This window comes from Coregonus lavaretus, assembly GCF_964263955.1.
Source record: "Coregonus lavaretus genome assembly, chromosome: 21".
Lineage (NCBI taxonomy): Eukaryota > Metazoa > Chordata > Actinopteri > Salmoniformes > Salmonidae > Coregonus > Coregonus lavaretus.
In genome coordinates, this window is record NC_140008.1 from 9,827,410 (window position 1) to 9,846,909 (window position 19,500).

The following is a 19,500-nucleotide window of genomic DNA, read 5'->3' on the forward strand; positions in this document are numbered from 1 at the left end:
TCCGTGCAGCCTTGGTGACACAGCGTTTTGATCCTCTGTAATTGAATTTCCCTTTTCATTTGATTCAAGAGTTCAAGACGGTTTTCAAGATCGTCCACGTTAAGAAAACCAATCTAATAAAAAGCTAAAATTTGACGCACACACAAAATAGTTAGAGGTGCTGAATAACAGAAAACTAAACTTGTGAAAAAATAAAGAAGGTTGCACAGTTGCACACTCCCAATGAGTTATTGGGTATCACCAACATTTTAGCACAGAGGGTTACATCTTCTTCAGGGTTACATAATGAGATCTGCCAGAAAAAGAAACAGTGGTCAAGGTTTTACAACAGCTGGATACCAAGAGGTTCAGACCTCTACGTGTGAAGGTGTTGGACTCATAGACACATGGCTGCAGGTTTAAGTCCCACTGGCTACTTCGTAAATCTGCTCTAGGATTTTTCATTATTTTGTTCCATTGAGAAAGACTACATTTTGGGACTCCAGAATGATGGACAGAGCCAACTCTCTAAAGGCATTAGGACTCATTGATGATTCAGTCAGCAGTGAGACAGTTGACTCCCATGCTAGCCCTAGGTGATTCCTGAATAGTGTTAGTATTCTGTAGGAGTGGTCATGCTTGCCTGCCTGCATGCCTGCCCTGCTAAACCCACACTGAGCCCTCTGCTAGCTCTCTGATTATGAGTTGAGAAATCAATACCAAGTTATGGTGCACTTTGGGGTGTTGCTATCCATTTTCTGGTTTTGGAAGGCAAAGAACTCTGTTCTGGAACCTGTCAGTGGTCTTCTATCATAGCATTACAATCGATTCTAATTCTAATTCTAGCCATGTCCCTTTGATCTGTTTTGTCCTGTAGTCACTGTCAGTTTAGAAGCCTTTGTTAAGGCCTAAAGTGAAAGTGATATAAAACACCAAATATCAGTTGGTATGCTGTAATATACAGTTAAATATTCACTATTAGCAATTGCTGATTTTATTTTTGAACATTTCAACAATAAAGTACTGTATTGCTGTTTTGCTATATATTAACTGCAGCATATTGTAAATGATGGTGCATTGTTGAGAAATATTGTGGGAGGAGAAAGAATCGCTGACTCATTAACATATTTTAAGGCGTAAGTGATGTGGCAGTAGTTCCCTAATAATTAAATGTATGTACAGTTGAAGTCGGAAGTTTACATACACCTTAGCCAAATACATTTAAACTCAGTTTTTCACAATTCCTGACATTTAATCCTAGTACAAATTCCCTGTCTTAGGTCAGTTAGGATCACCACTTTATTTTAAGAATGTGAAATGTCAGAGTAATAGTAGAGAGAATGATTTATTTCAGCTTTTCTTTCTTTCATCACATTCCCAGTGGGTCAGAAGCTTACATACACTCAATTAGTATTTGGTAGCGTTGCCTTTAAATTGTTTAACTTTGGTCAAACGTTTCGGGTAGCCTTCCACAAGCTTCCCACAATAAGTTGGGTGAATTTTGGCCCATTCCTCCTGACAGAGCTGGTGTAACGGAGTCAGGTTTGTAGGCCTCCTTGCTCGCACACGCTTTTTCAGATCTGCCCACAAATTTTCTGTAGGATTGAGGTCAGGGCTTTGTGATGGCCACTCCAATACCTTGACTTTGCTGTCCTTAAGCCATTTTGCCACAACTTTGGAAGTATGCTTGGGGTCATTGTCCATTTGGAAGACCCATTTACGACCAAGCTTTAACTTCCTGACTGATGTCTTGAGATGTTGCTTCAATATATCCACATAATTTTCCTTCCTCATGATGCCATCTATTTTGTGAAGTGCACCAGTCCCTCCTACAGCAAAGCACCCCCACAGCATGATGCTGCCACCCCTGTGCTTCACGGTTGGGATGGTGTTCTTCGGCTTGTAAGAACCCCCTTTTTCCTCCAAACATAACGATGGTCATTATGGCCAAACAGTTCTATTTTTGTTTCATCAGACCAGAGGACATTTCTCCAAAAAGTACAATCTTTGTCCCCATGTGCAGTTGCAAACCGTAGTCTGGCTTTTTTATGGCGGTTTTGGAGCAGTGGCTTCTCCTTGCTTAGCGTCCTTTCAGATTATGTCGATATAGGACTCGTTTTACTGTGGCTATAGATACTTTTGTACCCGTTTCCTCCAGCATCTTCACAAGGACCTTTGCTGTTGTTCTTGGATTGATTGCACTTTTCGCACCAAGGTACGCTCATCTCTAGGACAGAACGCGTCTCCTTCCTGAGCGGTATGACGGCTGCGTGGTCCCATGGTGTTTATACTTGCGTACTATTGTTTGTACAGATGAACGTGGTACCTTCAGGCATTTGGAAATTGCTCCCAAGGATAAACCAGACTTGTGGAGGTCTACCATTTTATTTCTGAGGTCTTGGCTGATTTCTTTTGATTTTCCCATGATGTCAAGGAAAGAGGCACTGAGTTTGAAGGTAGGCCTTGAAATACATCCACAGGTACACCTCCAATTGACTCAAATGATGTCAATTAGCCTATCAGAAGCTTCTAAAGCCATTACATCATTTTCTGGAATTTTCCAAGCTGTTTAAAGGCACAGTCAACTTAGTGTATGTAAACTTCTGACCCACTGGAATTGTGATACAGATAATTATAAGTGAATCTGTCTGTAAACAATTGTTGGAAAAATTACTTGTTTAATGCACAAAGTAGATGTCCTAACCAACTTACCAAAACTATAGTTTGTTAACAATACATTTGTGCAGTGGTTGAAAAACGACTTCAACTGTATATATGAAACCAATCAGAGTGGTAGCAGGTCTTAAACATTTTAATGGTGGACTATTTGTGACCGACCGCCTTGATTTGGTCTTATGTAGCAAAATGTGAAATTGTGTTTTTTTACATTGGATAAAAGTACAGACTCAGAGCTAGAAAATGGTATATCATACACTGCAGTTGAGGAGCAATGAGAAAGTAATTCTGCTTTGAAAGGTGATGAACTTGTAACCCCACTTTTGAGAAAATGGCCCTTGAATGTTTTGGCACACCTACTGGAGAGCTCTTCTTTGTCTATACCCATTCAGCATTGTTCACACCCTCTTAAGCCCCACCCATCTCTTAAAGGATTCACATGTGAGGCCATGTGGTAAACACACGCTATATCAAATAAAATCGAAGTTTATTTGTCACATGCACAGGATACAGAAGGGGTAAACGGTACAGTGAAGTGGTTACTTGCATAGTAGCAATATCAAAAACAGAAATTGTCCAGAATTATTTTTTTTTATACATATTTTATCATTATTAGATGACGCTTACCCGACACACTAAATTGATTGGTCATGTGAAGGAAATGCTATAACCACCCCCCAGCCACATTTAGCTAAGTGGATTGGTCACTATTGTCTAGACATGGACAGATGTTCATGAAATATAATAGATGGCCGTAATCACCCCCAGACACACCTAGCTAATTTGATGGGTCATGTAATAATCCAGCCGAAGTGGAGTCTTTTGTTTAGACATGTAGCTAGCTAGGTAAACAATGAACCGGCATAATCCCAACTCATACTACTACCAATACAAACATTGTCATAGCTGTAGTATGAATCTGCAGGTAGCTAACGCTAATAGAACAATGAGACAGATATTTCACCGGATGTATAAATGTGAAGCATCTGCTTGGCGTTTCCACTCACTACCAAATATGGTAGTGAGAGGAAGCCCACTGGCCAGCAGTGGGAGAAGATGGAACGAGATGGAATTTGGCCTACATTCTGCAAATTTTCTCATCAATGAAACATTTGATTTCAATACAGTTTTCTGTTCCCAAAACTAGAATATGTTATGAACAGAGTGGAACATTTTTTGTAGACTTTCCCCTTTGCAAAGGTTTTTAAAAATCGTGTTGTTTAGGAGTGCAAAGGCAAATTGAGTTATTGCACACGCGCACTTCACAGAGTAGGCGTTCCCTAATGGAAATATGCAGATGATGCTAGGACACGCCAATAGGATCTCGCTAGCTCATGCTTGGCTCTGCCCACCTCCTTGCTTGTTCTGCCCACTATGACTCATTTGTTCCTATTGCAAACGACAGGCTGTGGTCTATCTTGGTTTAGTTATAAAAATCTTTGGTTCAATGTTAGCTAGCTAACATTAGGCTATAACTAGCAATGCAAATGGATTTCTGATTCAAATAATATTACAGATCATACAAGTAACGTTAGCTAGCGAGCCAGCAAGCTAACATTTATCTAGCTAACTAACAGTACGCTTTAATTTGCAATAAAAATGACTTTCTGACAAAATGTGAAACTTATATCTGAAAATGTATCTAGACTCTTACCCGTATACATGGATGAACGCTTCACAGCAGACTGGAACCATTTAACTCCGTTTTGTTTGTAGCTACATCTTGTTTGGCCAGCGTTGTGTCAAGTCACACTGGTTCACACTGACCGTGGCGTGTGCAGAAAGTAGCACATCAATTTTTCCAACTAATCTGTCGATAGTGCCTGCTAAATTCAGGGCATCAATGTTGTGAAAAGTAGCAAAACTTTTGTGGTTCTCGATGGCTAACGTTATATCTTTCAAAAACGGTGCGGTAGAAAGGACTGTCAACACATACTGAGCAGCTCACATTATAAAATATTGTATTGGCACTAACCATACATAGTCAGAGATATATCATAAGCTATCTTGTTGTAATCACAATTATTTTGAGGACCAATGTATCCTTAACTATAACATTTTCAGTAACTGATAATAATACTGTATGCACTGACTGTAAATTGATAAGGACAAGAGCACCCACTAAATGGCCAAAATATGATTGTAAATGTGAAAATGAAAACGTGTAAAGAACACTGGGTAATATGTCGCTGCATGGGTAATTCCAGTAATATACTGTAAAGAATGTGGTACGGTAAAATGGATTACCATAAAATGGATTACAGTAGCTGTACTGTAAAATAAATTACAGTAACTGACTGGACAATTGCTGCCAGTCAGTTACTGTACATTTAACAGGAAATGTTTTACAGTGTGGCCTAGGCAAATGGTGCCCTGTATAAAGGAGAAAGCGTGTAGCTAGTATGAAATGTCACATTCATCTCCATCACTTAGTGCTGTACCCCTCCCCCTCACTGTGAATCCTAGGGACGTGTGAATCAGGCTGTCACCGTGAGGATGCCAGGGCATACAGGACAGGCCAGGTGGAGGAACGCGACACATTAATCATCCATCATGATGTCGCTATATCACTGTTATGTCATCATTTATTACATTACCATACGGATGCCAGGACAGGACAGGACAGGGGCCAAGGCCAGGTGAAGGAACTCAACATGACTCATCCATCATGTTCAATGCAGTTTCTTTGGTGAAGAATACAATCAATACAGGCATACAGGCTGAAATGGTGTTATGATTCACCATGTTCTTGTGAAGGACGAAGCATTGATTTTAAAAACCTCTCGCTCTCTCCTGAATGATTGTGCAGTGACACAGTGTGTGTGCATTCGGAAAGTATTCAGACCCCTTGACTTTTTACACATTTTGTTACGTTACAGCCTTATTCTAAAATTGATTAAATTATTTATTTTTCCTCATCAATCTACAAACAATACCCCATAATGACAAAGCAAAAACAGGTTCTTAGACATTTTTGCAAATGTTCTAAACATATAACTTAAATATCACATTTACATAAGTATTCAGACCCTTTACTCAATACTTTGTTGAAGCATCTTTGGCAGCGATTACAGTCTTGGGTATGACGCTACAAGCTTGGTACACCTGTATTTGGGGAATTTCTGCCATTCTTCTCTGCAGATCCTCTCAAGCTCTGTCAGGTTGGATGGGGAGCGTAGCTGCACAGCTATTTTCAGGTCTCTCCAGAGATGTTCGATCGGGTTCAAGTCCGGGCTCTGGCTGGGTCACTCAAGGACATTCAGAGACTTGTCCAGAAGCCACTCCTGTGTAGTCTTGGCTGTGTGCTTAGGGTCGTTGTCCTATTGGGAGGTGAACCTTCGCCCCAGTCTGAGGTCCTGAGCACTCTGTAGCAGATTTTCATCAAGGATCTCTCTGTACTTTGCTCCGTTCATCTTTCCATCGATCCTGACTAGTCTCCCAGTCCCTGCCGCTGACTAGTCTCCCCACATCATGATGCTGCCACCACCATGCTTCACCGTAGGGATGGTGCCAGGTTTCCTCCAGACGTGACGCTTGTCATTCAGTCCAAAGAGTTCAATCTTGATTTCATCAGACCAGAGAATGTTGTTTCTCATGGTCTGAGAGTCCTTTAGGTGCCTTTGGCAAACTCCAAGAGGGCTGTCATGTACCTTTTACTGAGGAGTGGCTTCCTCTGGCCACTCTACCATAAAGGCCTGATTGGTGGAGTGCTGCAAAGATGGTTGTCCTTCTGGACGGTTCTCCCATCTCCACAGAGGAACTCTAGAGCTCTGTCAGAGTGACCATCGGGTTCTTGGTTACCTCCCTGACCAAGGCCCTTCTCCCCGGATTGCTCAATTTGGCCGGGCGGCCAGCTCTAGGAAGAGTCTTGGTGGTTCCAAACTTCTTCCATTTAAGAATGGTGGAGGCCACTGAGTTCGTGGGGATCTTCAATGCTGCAGAAATGTTTTGGTACCCTTCCTCAGATCTGTGCCTCAACACAATCCTGTCTCTGAGCTCTATTGACAGTTCCTTCAACCTCATGGCTTGGTTTTTGCTCTGACATGCACTGTCAACTGTGGAACCTTATATAGACAGGTGTGTGCCTTTCCAAATTATGTCCAATCAATTGAATTTACCACAGGTAGACTCCAATCAAGTTGTAGAAACATCTCAAAGATGATCAATGGAAACAGGATGCACCTGAGCTCAATTTCGAGTCTCATAGCAAAGGGTCTGAATACTTATGTAAATAAGGTATTTCTGTTTTTATTTGAATAAATTTGCAAAAATTAAAAAAAAAAACATTTTTCGCTTTGTCATTATGTTGTATTGTTTGTAGATTGATGAGGATTTTTGGAAAAAGGCTATAGCGTAACAAAATGTGGAAAAAGTCAAGGTGTCTGAATACTTTCCGAATGCACTGTACTTCGGTCACTAAATCTAGATCCAGATTATTAATGTTATACCAGACAGTTTCCTCCTCATTCATTCTCATCTCCTACCACTCTTTCATTATTCAACACAGTAATCTCATCTCCTACCACTCTGTCATTATTCAACACCATCATCTCATCTCCTACCACTCTGTCATTATTCAACACAGTAATCTCATCTCCTACCACTCTCTGGTTAATGGCATATTGTGTGTGTGTGTGTGCATTTGTGTGTGTGTGAGAAAGAAAGAAAGAAAGAAAGAAAGAAAGAAAGAAAGAAAGAAAGAAAGAAAGAAAGAAAGAAAGAAAGAAAGAAAGAAAGAAAGAAAGAAAGAAAGAAAGAAAGAAAGAAAGAAAGAAAGAAAGAAAGAGAAAGAGGAAGACGGAGGGAGAGAGAACATATGCAGTTCACTGAGTCATGTTCCACTAAACGAAATGTCCACTCAGGCATACAATCTAATATTTTCTCTGATCTCAACATTTCCCAAACAACTTAGTGTATTGTATTGTCCAGATCATTGTGGGGGTGATTCTACTCTACTACCTCCTGGGGATCAGTGCCTTTATCGGGGCCACAGTCATCGCTGTCCTGGCCCCTGTGCAGTACTTTGTGGCTACCAAGCTGTCTCAAGCACAGAAGAGCACTCTGGTAAGTAATATGCTATTTAGCAGACACTTTTATCCAAAGTGACTTACAGCTATGCATGCATACATTCCTAGTCCCAGGAATCAAACCCACTATTCTGGCGTTGGAAGCACCATACTCTACCAACTGAGCTACAGCAGGACCCATCATTAAGCAGTTAGCAGTTTGATAAATAGCGTTCTGTGTGGACTTTGACCTAGCACTGTTCCAAGGAGACCGACCGCACTGCCATCTAACAACCCGTATGTATAGACTGCTCCATGTCTTCCTTGTGGAAGAGATTAGAATAGATGTCATACTGATGAATTATGGTATGTGATCCTTTGACAGTACGCAGGCACGCACACACACACACACACACACACACACACACACACACACACACACACACACACACACACACACACCTTCAGCTAGAACCCTTGGATAACCTTTGGTATCTTACTAATACTTTTAAAAAGTTGATTGTTATGAACAATGATTATTTTTCAACCATAAGCTGTTAATTAATCACAAAACATGTCTTTGAGCTTTGTTTGCCTCTCTCTCCAATCACTTTGCTCATTCGCATAATGCCATGCTACTGTAATAATGGTAACACTTTACTTGAAACCCAGTGTCATAACACATTATGAAACGTTCATAACCATGTCATAATATGTCATAACAGCTGACATAACTTGTCATAACCTGTCATAATATGGTCCTAACACTGTCACGATGACCGATATATATACACCTGTTGTGACATGTATTGCGTTATTTTATGGCTGGGTATGACACTTACATAAGAGTGTCAAAACCCACATTTATTCAAATACGTTTGAAAGTTTGTTTCTTAAATCTTTGTTGTTGTTGTAATGAATTCTTTACAGTCATGTTTTTTTCATCATATTTTAAATAACTTGTAGAAAATTCATTTTATGACACTGTCATGAAGCATTATGACCATCCTGTGTCGCTTTACTTGGACTAAGAAAATGCACTTTATGACACTGTCAAGAAGCATTATGACCATCATAATCATATAAGCCAGATAGGCCTATCATGCCCTTATGTCAGCCATCAGTCAAAAAGAGGGTGTCTTGTCCTGCTGCTAAAATCTGTTCCTGCATTCATCCCAGTCATTAGCAACAGAGCATTGGGGTAGGTACATGTCTGACATCAATGTGTGCGCAATTACAATGATAATTTAATATGGTCAATTTAAAAATGTTTTTATATAACATAAACATACTGTTTACAAGTAGGCTATGGTGTAATGGAATGTTTTGCCTTGTGTAGTAGGTTTTGTGGGTTTTTACACTCTTATATAGGTGTCATAACCAGCCATAAAATTACACAATATATGTCACAACAGTTCTAAATATATGTGTCATGACAGTGTTATGACCATATTATAACAGGTTATGACAAGTTATGTCTGCTGTTATGACATATTATGACATGGTCATGACCATGTCATAACCTGTTATGACGCTGGGTGTCACGTAAAGTGTTACTGTAATATAAATGTGTATCCCGCTCGCTTAATTGTCTGAGGTTAAATACTATATCTTTCATGCCAATTATTCTGTTCTGACAGGAGAACAATTACCAGTAATAATTAACAGCTCTCTTCTCTTATTCTTCTTCTCTTATCACGACTACTCTGGTGTAGAATAACCCCTGAGTGGTCATCCTCCTCAACTTGAACCCTGAGTGGTCATCCTCCTTAACTTCAACCCCGAATGGTCAGCCTCCTCAACTTGAACCCCGAGTGGTCATCCTCAACTTGAACCCTGAGTGGTCATCCTCCCCACCTTGAACCCTGAGAGGTCATCCTCCCCAACTTGAACCATGAGTGGTCATCCTCCCCAACTTGAACCTTGAGTGGTCATCCTCCCTAACTTGAACCCTGAGTGGTCATCCTCCCCACCTTGAACCCTGAGAGGTCATCCTCCCCAACTTGAACCCTGAGTGGTCATCCTCCCCAACTTGAACCTTGAGTGGTCATCCTCCCCAACTTGAACACTGAGTGGTCAGCCTCCTCAACTTGAACCCTGAGTGGTCATCCTCCCTAACTTGAACCTTGAGTGGTCATCCTCCCAAACTTGAACCCTGAGTGGTCATCCTCTTCAACTTGAACCCTGAATGGTCATCCTCCTCAACTTGAACCCTGAGTGGTCATCCTTCCCAACCTGAACCCTGATTGGTCATCCTCCCTAACTTGAACCCTGAGTGGTCATCCTCCCTAACTTGAACCCTGATTGGTCATCCTCCCTAACTTGAACCCTGAATGGTCATCCTCCCTAACTTGAACCCTGAGTGGTCATCCTCCCCAACTTGAACCCTGAATGGTCATCCTCCTCAACTTGAACCCTGATTGGTCATCCTCCCCAACTTGAACCCTGAGTGGTCATCCTCCCCAACTTGAACCCTGAGTGGTCATCCTCCCTAACTTGAACCCTGAATGGTCATCCTCCCCAACTTGAACCCTGGATGGTCATCCTCCCCAACTTGAACCCTGAGTGGTCATCCTCCCCAACTTGAACCCTGAATGGTCATCCTCCTCAACTTGAACCCTGATTGGTCATCCTCCCCAACTTGAACCCTGAGTGGTCATCCTCCCCAACTTGAACCCTGGATGGTCATCCTCCCCAACTTGAACCCTGGATGGTCATCATCCTCAACTTCAACCCTGAGTGGTCATCCTCTCCACCTTGAACCCTGAGTGGTCATCCTCCCCAATTTGAACCCTGAGTGGCCATCCTCCCCAATTTGAACCCTGAGTGGTCATCCTCCCCAACTTGAACCCTGAGTTGTCATCCTCTTCAACTTGAACCCTGAGTGGTCATCCTCTTCAACTTGAACCCTGAGTGGTCATCCTCCCCAACTTGAACACTGAGTGGTCATCCTCCTCAACTTGAACCCTGAGTGGTCATCCTCCTCAACTTGAACCCTGAGTGGTCATCCTCCTCAACTTGAACCTGAATGGTCATACGAAAAGGAAAAGGGAAAAACAAAAACCAGAATCTTCCTCAAGTGTCAGAAAAATCTATTACAAAACAAAACCAAAAAGTAATCCTCATTCAATTACAAATCATTCAGATCTACACACAGGAACCTGAGAGGACGGAACTGCTCCGGCCATTAGTCTGGAGTACTCCATGTGTGTATTATCCTATAGGAGTGTATTATGGTATAGGAGTAGTTCATGTTTGTGTGTACTATGGTATAGGAGTAGTTCATGTTTGTGTGTATTCTGTTAAAGGAGTACTCCAGTCATTCAGATGTTTGTGTGTATCATCCTATAGGAGTACTCCAGTGAGCGGTTGAAGAAGACCAATGAGCTGCTGCGGGGCATCAAGCTGCTGAAGCTGTACGCCTGGGAACACATCTTTTGTCACAGTGTGGAGGAGACCAGGGGCAAGGAGCTCATCAGCCTGCAGGCCTTCGCCCTCTACACAACCATATCTAGTAGGTTACCATACCTCAAATACACAGACCTCTACACATCCATATCTAGTTTACCATACCTCAAATACACAGACCTCTACACATCCATATCTAGTTTACCTTACCTCAAATACACAGACCTCTACACATCCATATCTAGTTTACCTTACCTCAAATACACAGACCTCTACACATCCATATCTAGTAGGTTACCTTACCTCAAATACACAGACCTCTACACATCCATATCTAGTAGGTTACCATACCTCAAATACACAGACCTCTACACATCCATATCTAGTAGGTTACCTTACCTCAAATACACAGACCTCTACACATCCATATCTAGTAGGTTACCTTACCTCAAATACACAGACCTCTACACATCCATATCTAGTAGGTTACCTTACCACAAATACACAGACCTCTACACATCCATATCTAGTAGGTTACCTTACCTCAAATACACAGACCTCTACACATCCATATCTAGTAGGTTACCTTACCTCAAATACACAGACCTCTACACATCCATATCTAGTAGGTTACCTTACCTCAAATACACAGACCTCTACACATCCATATCTAGTAGGTTACCTTACCTCAAATACACAGACCTCTACACATCCATATCTAGTAGGTTACCTTACCTCAAATACACAGACCTCTACACATCCATATCTAGTAGGTTACCTTACCTCAAATACACAGACCTCTACACGTCCATATCTAGTAGGTTACCTTACCTCAAATACACAGACCTCTACACATCCATATCTAGGTTACCTTACCTCAAATACACAGACCTCTACACATCCATATCTAGTAGGTTACCTTACCTCAAATACACAGACCTCTACACATCCATATCTAGTAGGTTACCATACCTCAAATACACAGACCTCTACACATCCATATCTAGTAGGTTACCTTACCTCAAATACACAGACCTCTACACATCCATATCTAGTAGGTTACCATACCTCAAATACACAGACCTCTACACATCCATATCTAGTAGGTTACCTTACCTCAAATACACAGACCTCTACACATCCATATCTAGTAGGTTACCTTACCTCAAATACACAGACCTCTACACATCCATATCTAGTAGGTTACCTTACCTCAAATACACAGACCTCTACACATCCATATCTAGTAGGTTACCTTACCTCAAATACACAGACCTCTACACATCCATATCTAGTAGGTTACCTTACCTCAAATACACAGACCTCTACACATCCATATCTAGTAGGTTACCTTACCTCAAATACACAGATCTCTACACATCCATATCTAGTAGGTTACCTTACCTCAAATACACAGACCTCTACACATCCATATCTAGTAGGTTACCTTACCTCAAATACACAGACCTCTACACATCCATATCTAGTAGGTTACGTTACAGACCTCTACAGATCCATATCTAGTAGGTTACGTTACAGACCTCTACAGATCCATATCTAGTAGGTTACATTACAGACCTCTACAGATCCATATCTAGTAGGTTACGTTACCGACCTCTACAGATCCGTATCTAATAGGTTACGTTACAGACCTCTACAGATCCATATCTAGTAGGTTACGTTACAGACCTCTACAGATCCATATCTAGTAGGTTACGTTACAGACCTCTACAGATCCATATCTAGTAGGTTACGTTACAGACCTCTACAGATCCATATCTAGTAGGTTACGTTACAGACCTCTACAGATCCATATCTAGTAGGTTACGTTACAGACCTCTACAGATCCATATCTAGTAGGTTACGTTACAGACCTCTACAGATCCGTATCTAGTAGGTTACGTTACCGACCTCTACAGATCCGTATCTAATAGGTTACGTTACAGACCTCTACAGATCCATATCTAGTAGGTTACGTTACCGACCTCTACAGATCCATATCTACTAGGTTACGTTACCTACCTCTACAGATCCAAATCTAGTACGTTACCTACCTCTACAGATCCATATCTAGTTGGTTACGTTACCTTTGCTTTAACCCTTTCACCAACTAAACACTTTTAATATGCTTAAATTAAATTAAGGACAACCCTCAAATAGGTGATAGACTTTTAGCATGCAATACAAATAATTGTTCAGATCCTCACTAGCCTCTGTGGACAGGCATGTAGCAGACCAAGGGAAGCTGATTCACTCATTGGAGCGGACAATACCCTACAGTACATAACATTTTACCCCTCTCAACTCTGTGTCAGTCCTACTAGAGTTCATAAAATGTATGAACTGTGGTAGTAGTTTCATGTAATGAACTCTATGTTTAATTCTGAGCCTTCTAAGTCATCTTGTCAGTTCCTCCAATTCTGCAATCAGATTTGTTTTTGTAATATGAACAGTTTCCTGCATATTATGCAATGGATTGCAAATTTGACCAATCACCGCATAAAACAGTAATATCACTGCAATATTAACGTATTAAACTGTCCGATCACCGCAGTACATAAGGAAGGCTGACAACTTTAACCAATCTCCACCCTTTTGCTGCAGAAAATGGTTCAATGTGTGTGTGCCTCTCTCAGTGCTGATGCTCTAGCTTAGTCCAAGACAACCACTGCTGTAAGCCATTCAGTTGAGCTGAGTTCCTGGAGAAAGCACTGTCTATAGAGAGAGAGCCTGAGATCCTGGAGAAAGTCACTGTCTATAGAGAGAGAGCCTGAGATCCTGGAGAAAGTCACTGTCTATAGAGAGAGAGCCTGAGATCCTGGAAAAAGACACTGTCTATAGAGAGAGAGCCTGAGATCCTGGAGAAAGACACTGTCTACAGAGAGAGAGCCTGAGATCCTGGAGAAAGTCACTGTCTATAGAGAGAGAGCCTGAGATCCTGGAGAAAGACACTGTCTATAGAGAGAGAGCCTGAGATCCTGGAGAAAGACACTGTCTATAGAGAGAGAGCCTGAGATCCTGGAGAAAGTCACTGTCTATAGAGAGAGAGCCTGAGATCCTGGAGAAAGACACTGTCTATAGAGAGAGAGCCTGAGATCCTGGAGAAAGTCACTGTCTATAGAGAGAGAGCCTGAGATCCTGGAGAAAGACACTGTCTATAGAGAGAGAGCCTGAGATCCTGGAGAAAGACACTGTCTATAGAGAGAGAGCCTGAGATCCTGGAGAAAGTCACTGTCTATAGAGAGAGAGCCTGAGATCCTGGAGAAAGTCACTGTCTATAGAGAGAGAGCCTGAGATCCTGGAGAAAGACACTGTCTATAGAGAGAGAGCCTGAGATCCTGGAGAAAGTCACTGTCTATAGAGAGAGAGCCTGAGATCATGGAGAAAGACACTGTCTATAGAGAGGGAGCCTGAGATCCTGGAGAAAGACACTGTCTATAGAGAGGGAGCCTGAGATCCTGGAGAAAGACACTGTCTATAGAGAGAGAGCCTGAGATCCTGGAGAAAGTCACTGTCTATAGAGAGAGAGCCTGAGATCCTGGAGAAAGTCACTGTCTATAGAGAGAGAGCCTGAGATCCTGGAGAAAGACACTGTCTATAGAGAGAGAGCCTGAGATCCTGGAAAAAGACACTGTCTATAGAGAGAGAGCCTGAGATCCTGGAGAAAGACACTGTCTACAGAGAGAGAGACTGAGATCCTGGAGAAAGACACTGTCTATAGAGAGAGAGCCTGAGATCCTGGAGAAAGACACTGTCTATAGAGAGAGAGCCTGAGATCCTGGAGAAAGACACTGTCTATAGAGAGAGAGCCTGAGATCCTGGAGAAAGACACTGTCTATAGAGAGAGAGCCTGAGATCCTGGAGAAAGACACTGTCTATAGAGAGAGAGCCTGAGATCCTGGAGAAAGACACTGTCTATAGAGAGAGAGCCTGAGATCCTGGAGAAAGACACTGTCTATAGAGAGAGAGCCTGAGATCCTGGAGAAAGACACTGTCTATAGAGAGAGAGCCTGAGATCCTGGAGAAAGACACTGTCTATAGAGAGAGAGCCTGAGATCCTGGAGAAAGACACTGTCTATAGAGAGAGAGCCTGAGATCCTGGAGAAAGACACTGTCTATAGAGAGAGAGCCTGAGATCCTGGAGAAAGACACTATCTGAACCATACTGTCACGTGTCTAATGGTGCCTATGTGTCTCCTCGTTCTCAGTATTCATGAACGCAGCCATCCCTATCGCAGCTGTCCTGACTGTGAGTATTCATTCCAGTCATAAACGCCTGTTCATATCTCATAGGTGCCATCCATAATACTGTCTACAGCCCTGGCCCAAATATCTGTCCTCCCTCACATTATTCACCATAGAACAGCATGTTCTGACCACAGTTCCCCCTCTAAAAATATGGTGTTTACTGTCCACTGGTCTGTGTATTGTTCTCAGTGGATGGGCGATCCCTTTTCCCAAGTAAAGGGCACAGACTAGAACAGACTAGAGTGGTGTCACTCAGGATCCAGTCAGTCTGGCATGTTGACACTATAAAGGATGGCCAGTGACATTTCCCAGGGACACCGTGGAGGTTTGTGACATGGCAGGCCACTGTAAATCCCAGTTATATTTATGGTAGCTGGAGCCGTCAAGACAGTTGTTGGTGTGGTGACAAATCCAGTATGGCAGACAGACAGACAGACAGACAGATAGACAGGCAGGCAGGCAGGCAGGCAGGCAGGCAGGCAGGCAGGCAGGCAGGCAGGCAGGCAGGCAGGCAGGCAGGCAGGCAGGCAGGCAGACAGACAGACAGGCAGACAGGCACACAGACAGACAGACAGACAGACAGACACGCAGACAGACAAACACGCAGGCAAACAGACAGACAGACAGACAGACAGGCAGGCATACAGAACATAAGGAGAGGTCCTTGAATGAGTGAAATGTATTTTGGAAAGATACTGAGTGATGGGTTTATCCCTCACCCTTTGGAACACAAATTAAATAGAGATAGAGAGATAGAGAGAGAGAAAGGATGAACTGATGTCCTTGTGGATGAGTGATGTGTGTTTTGGAGACAGTGATTTGCTTATCATTGTTAAGCCCTGAAATGGAAATTCTCAAATTCATCACAAACTAAATAGATGGTAAAAGCATTTGCATAAATCAGTTGTAAGTGCTTGTCTTTCTGAGGGATATTTATTATTCAGGGCCAAATCCTGTATTGGAAGATATATAGCACACATTTCCCATTGACATCAATGCATGTTTATGTAAAAGTTTGAGTTGCTAACTTACATTTTGAATCAGGATTCAGACCTCACCCCTGGTATACTGTATATGCTCACCCCTGGTATACTGTATATGCTCACCCCTGGTATACTGTATATGCTCACCCCTGGTATACTGTATATGCTCACCCCTGGTATACTGTATATGCTCACCTTGGTATACTGTATATGCTCACCCCTGGTATACTGTATATGCTCACCCCTGGTATACTGTATATGCTCACCCCTGGTATACTGTATATGCTCACCCCTGGTATACTGTATATGCTCACCCATGGTATACTGTATATGCTCACCCCTGGTATACTGTATATGCTCACCCCTGGTATACTGTATATGCTCACCCCTGGTATACTGTATATGCTCACCCCTGGTATACTGTATATGCTCACCCCTGGTATACTGTATATGCTCACCCATGGTATACTGTATATGCTCACCCCTGGTATACTGTATATGCTCACCCCTGGTATACTGTATATGCTCACCCCTGGTATACTGTATATGCTCACCCCTGGTATACTGTATATGCTCACCCCTGGTATACTGTATATGCTCACCCCTGGTATATTGTATATGCTCACCCATGGTATACTGTATATGCTCACCCCTGGTATACTGTATATGCTCACCCCTGGTATACTGTATATGCTCACCCCTGGTATACTGTATATGCTCACCCCTGGTATATTGTATATGCTCACCCCTGGTATACTGTATATGCTCACCCCTGGTATACTGTATATGCTGGTTACTGGAGTGATACTAATTGTTTTCTCTCCTCTCATCTTCCTCTAGACGTTTGTGGTCCATGTGCACATCTCTGAGGAGGCTGACCTGTCCCCTGCTGTAGCCTTCGCCTCCTTGTCCCTGTTCCACATCCTGGTCACTCCCCTCTTCCTGCTCTCCAGCGTGGTACGATCCACAGTCAAGGCCCTGGTCAGGTGAGCTGGGGTATCATGGACACCAGACCTGGGAAAACTATAGTTTTAACTATGCTTTGTGGAAATAAATAAAATATCCAGGGGAACAAATAGTTACTTTCGAGGTGACTACAACAATTTAAATACAGATCCTCAAAAATTACTACTTTTTAAAACTATTTAAATACCAATCCCCAAAAATGGCTACTTTTTTAAACTATTTAAATACAGCTCCCCAAAAATGAATACTTTTAAAACTATTTTAATACAGATCTCCAAAAATGACTACTTTTTTAAAAAGTATTTAAATACAGATCCCCCAAAAGGACTACTTTTTAAAACTATTTAAATACAGATCCCCCAAAATTACAATTGTTCAATACAGATCTGAGAAAACAACTACTTTTTTTTTTTTTTTTTACTATTTGAATACAGATCTCAGGAGGTGACTACTTTTGGATTGGCTGCCTTCAACTAATGGCAGGGCTGTATCTGGAACTGCATGTTGCAGATAGAAATATAATGAATAGAGAACACACAATCTCCTATTGTATTCCATCTGACAGTCATATTTGATCTACACAATACATTTCTATCTGAACATTTTGTAAATGTCCATTCTCCTGAATGTCCATTGCCCCATGTGTACATAATCAAGTCAAATCAATTAACCAATTATATTTTGTACAGATAAGTATAAATAAGTTGACGCTCAACTACTGTATGACTCAACATGCCACTGAAAAGTTCAAAAGCTGCAATTCATTTTATAATACCTGAAAATACTGCAGAGAAATTCAAAGCCATTTGCAAACATTGCAAACAGCAAGTTGGATGCTTAGCAAAAACAACGTTGAACCTATTTATCCATCTGAGGGTAAGTGTTATTGTTTCAAACACACACTATACCATCTTTCAAGAGAGTACAAAACTAACATTATGTTCAACCTACCTTGGCTGTAGTTGATTCAAGAAGGCAGTTTTGTGATATGTAGTTTCCTTTCGACCCTTAAAATACCTATTTTGTTACTGTTAGCATGCTCAGTAACACTTCATATTAAACTGTTCTTGTTCCTGTGTAATAAAATTGTAATTACATTTGGAGCAATTTTATTAACATGTTGTTACATTGCATTTTAATTTCATAGCAATGAGCTGAGAGGTTTTGTAACTACTGTACACAGGAGGAATAGTGACTGTTCCTTATTCCACTTATGTAATAACTCCCTTATTATGCAATTATAAAGCAATTTCCAAGGCCCTATGTTACAACAATGTTGCTATGTAATAATCACAAAGTTACTAAACATGTTAAAGAACTTGATGTAAACTACAAAATACAACTATTTTCTGTCAAGATCTGATGGACACACACACACACAGTCACATGCACACATGCACACACAGCTCTGTTTTCGTGAATTTTCAGGACATTTTGGGGAGTACAAATGTATTCCCATTCAAAATCCTATTTTCCCTAAACATTTTACATTACATTTTAGTCATTTAGCAGACGCTCTTAACCAGAGCGACTTACAGGAGCAATTAGGGTTAAGTGCCTTGCTCAAGGGCACATTAACGTCATTTAGCAGACGCTCTTAGCCAGAGCGACTCACAAATTGGTGCGTTCACCCTATAGCCAGTGGGATAACCACTTTACAATTTGGGGGGGGGGGGGGGGGGGTTAGAAGGAATACTTTATCCTATCCCAGGTATTCCTTAAAGAGGTGGGGTTTCAAATGTCTCCGGAAGGTGGTGAGTGACTCCGCTGTCCTGGCGTCGTGAGGGAGCTTGTTCCACCATTGGGGTGCCAGAGCAGCGAACAGTTTTGACTGGGCTGAGCGGGAGCTGTGCTTCCGCAGAGGAAGGGGAGCCAGCAGGCCAGAGGTGGATGAACGCAATGTCCTCGTTTGGGTGTAGGGACTGATCAGACCCTGAAGGTACAGAGGTGCCGTTCCCCTCACTGCTCCATAGGCAAGCACCATGGTCTTGTAGCGGATGCGAGCTTCAACTGGAAGCCAGTGGAGTGTGCGGAGGAGGGGGGTGACGTGAGAGAACTTGGGAAGGTTGAACACCAGACGGGCTGCGGCATTCTGGATGAGTTGTAGGGGTTTAATGGCACAGGCAGGGAGCCCAGCCAACAGCGAGTTGCAGTAGTCCAGACGGGAGATGACAAGTGCCTGGACCAGGACCTGCGCCGCTTCCTGTGTAAGGCAGGGTCGCACTCTCCGAATG

At 42.1% G+C, this 19,500-nt stretch overlaps 1 protein-coding gene across 1 annotated transcript in view; it reads left to right on the top strand.

Annotated features, from left to right (window-relative positions):
* Positions 1-19,500, top strand: part of LOC311149272 (ATP-binding cassette sub-family C member 8-like) — a gene marked incomplete at both ends in the record, with an annotated part of 153,072 nt that overhangs the window by 44,342 nt on the left and 89,230 nt on the right. Inside the window, 4 exons of the mRNA XM_084186396.1 lie at positions 7,585-7,719; positions 11,013-11,175; positions 15,278-15,318; positions 17,141-17,286. Coding sequence (XP_084042522.1) covers positions 7,585-7,719; positions 11,013-11,175; positions 15,278-15,318; positions 17,141-17,286 — 485 coding nt within the window. The remainder of the gene's footprint in view (positions 1-7,584; positions 7,720-11,012; positions 11,176-15,277; positions 15,319-17,140; positions 17,287-19,500) is intronic.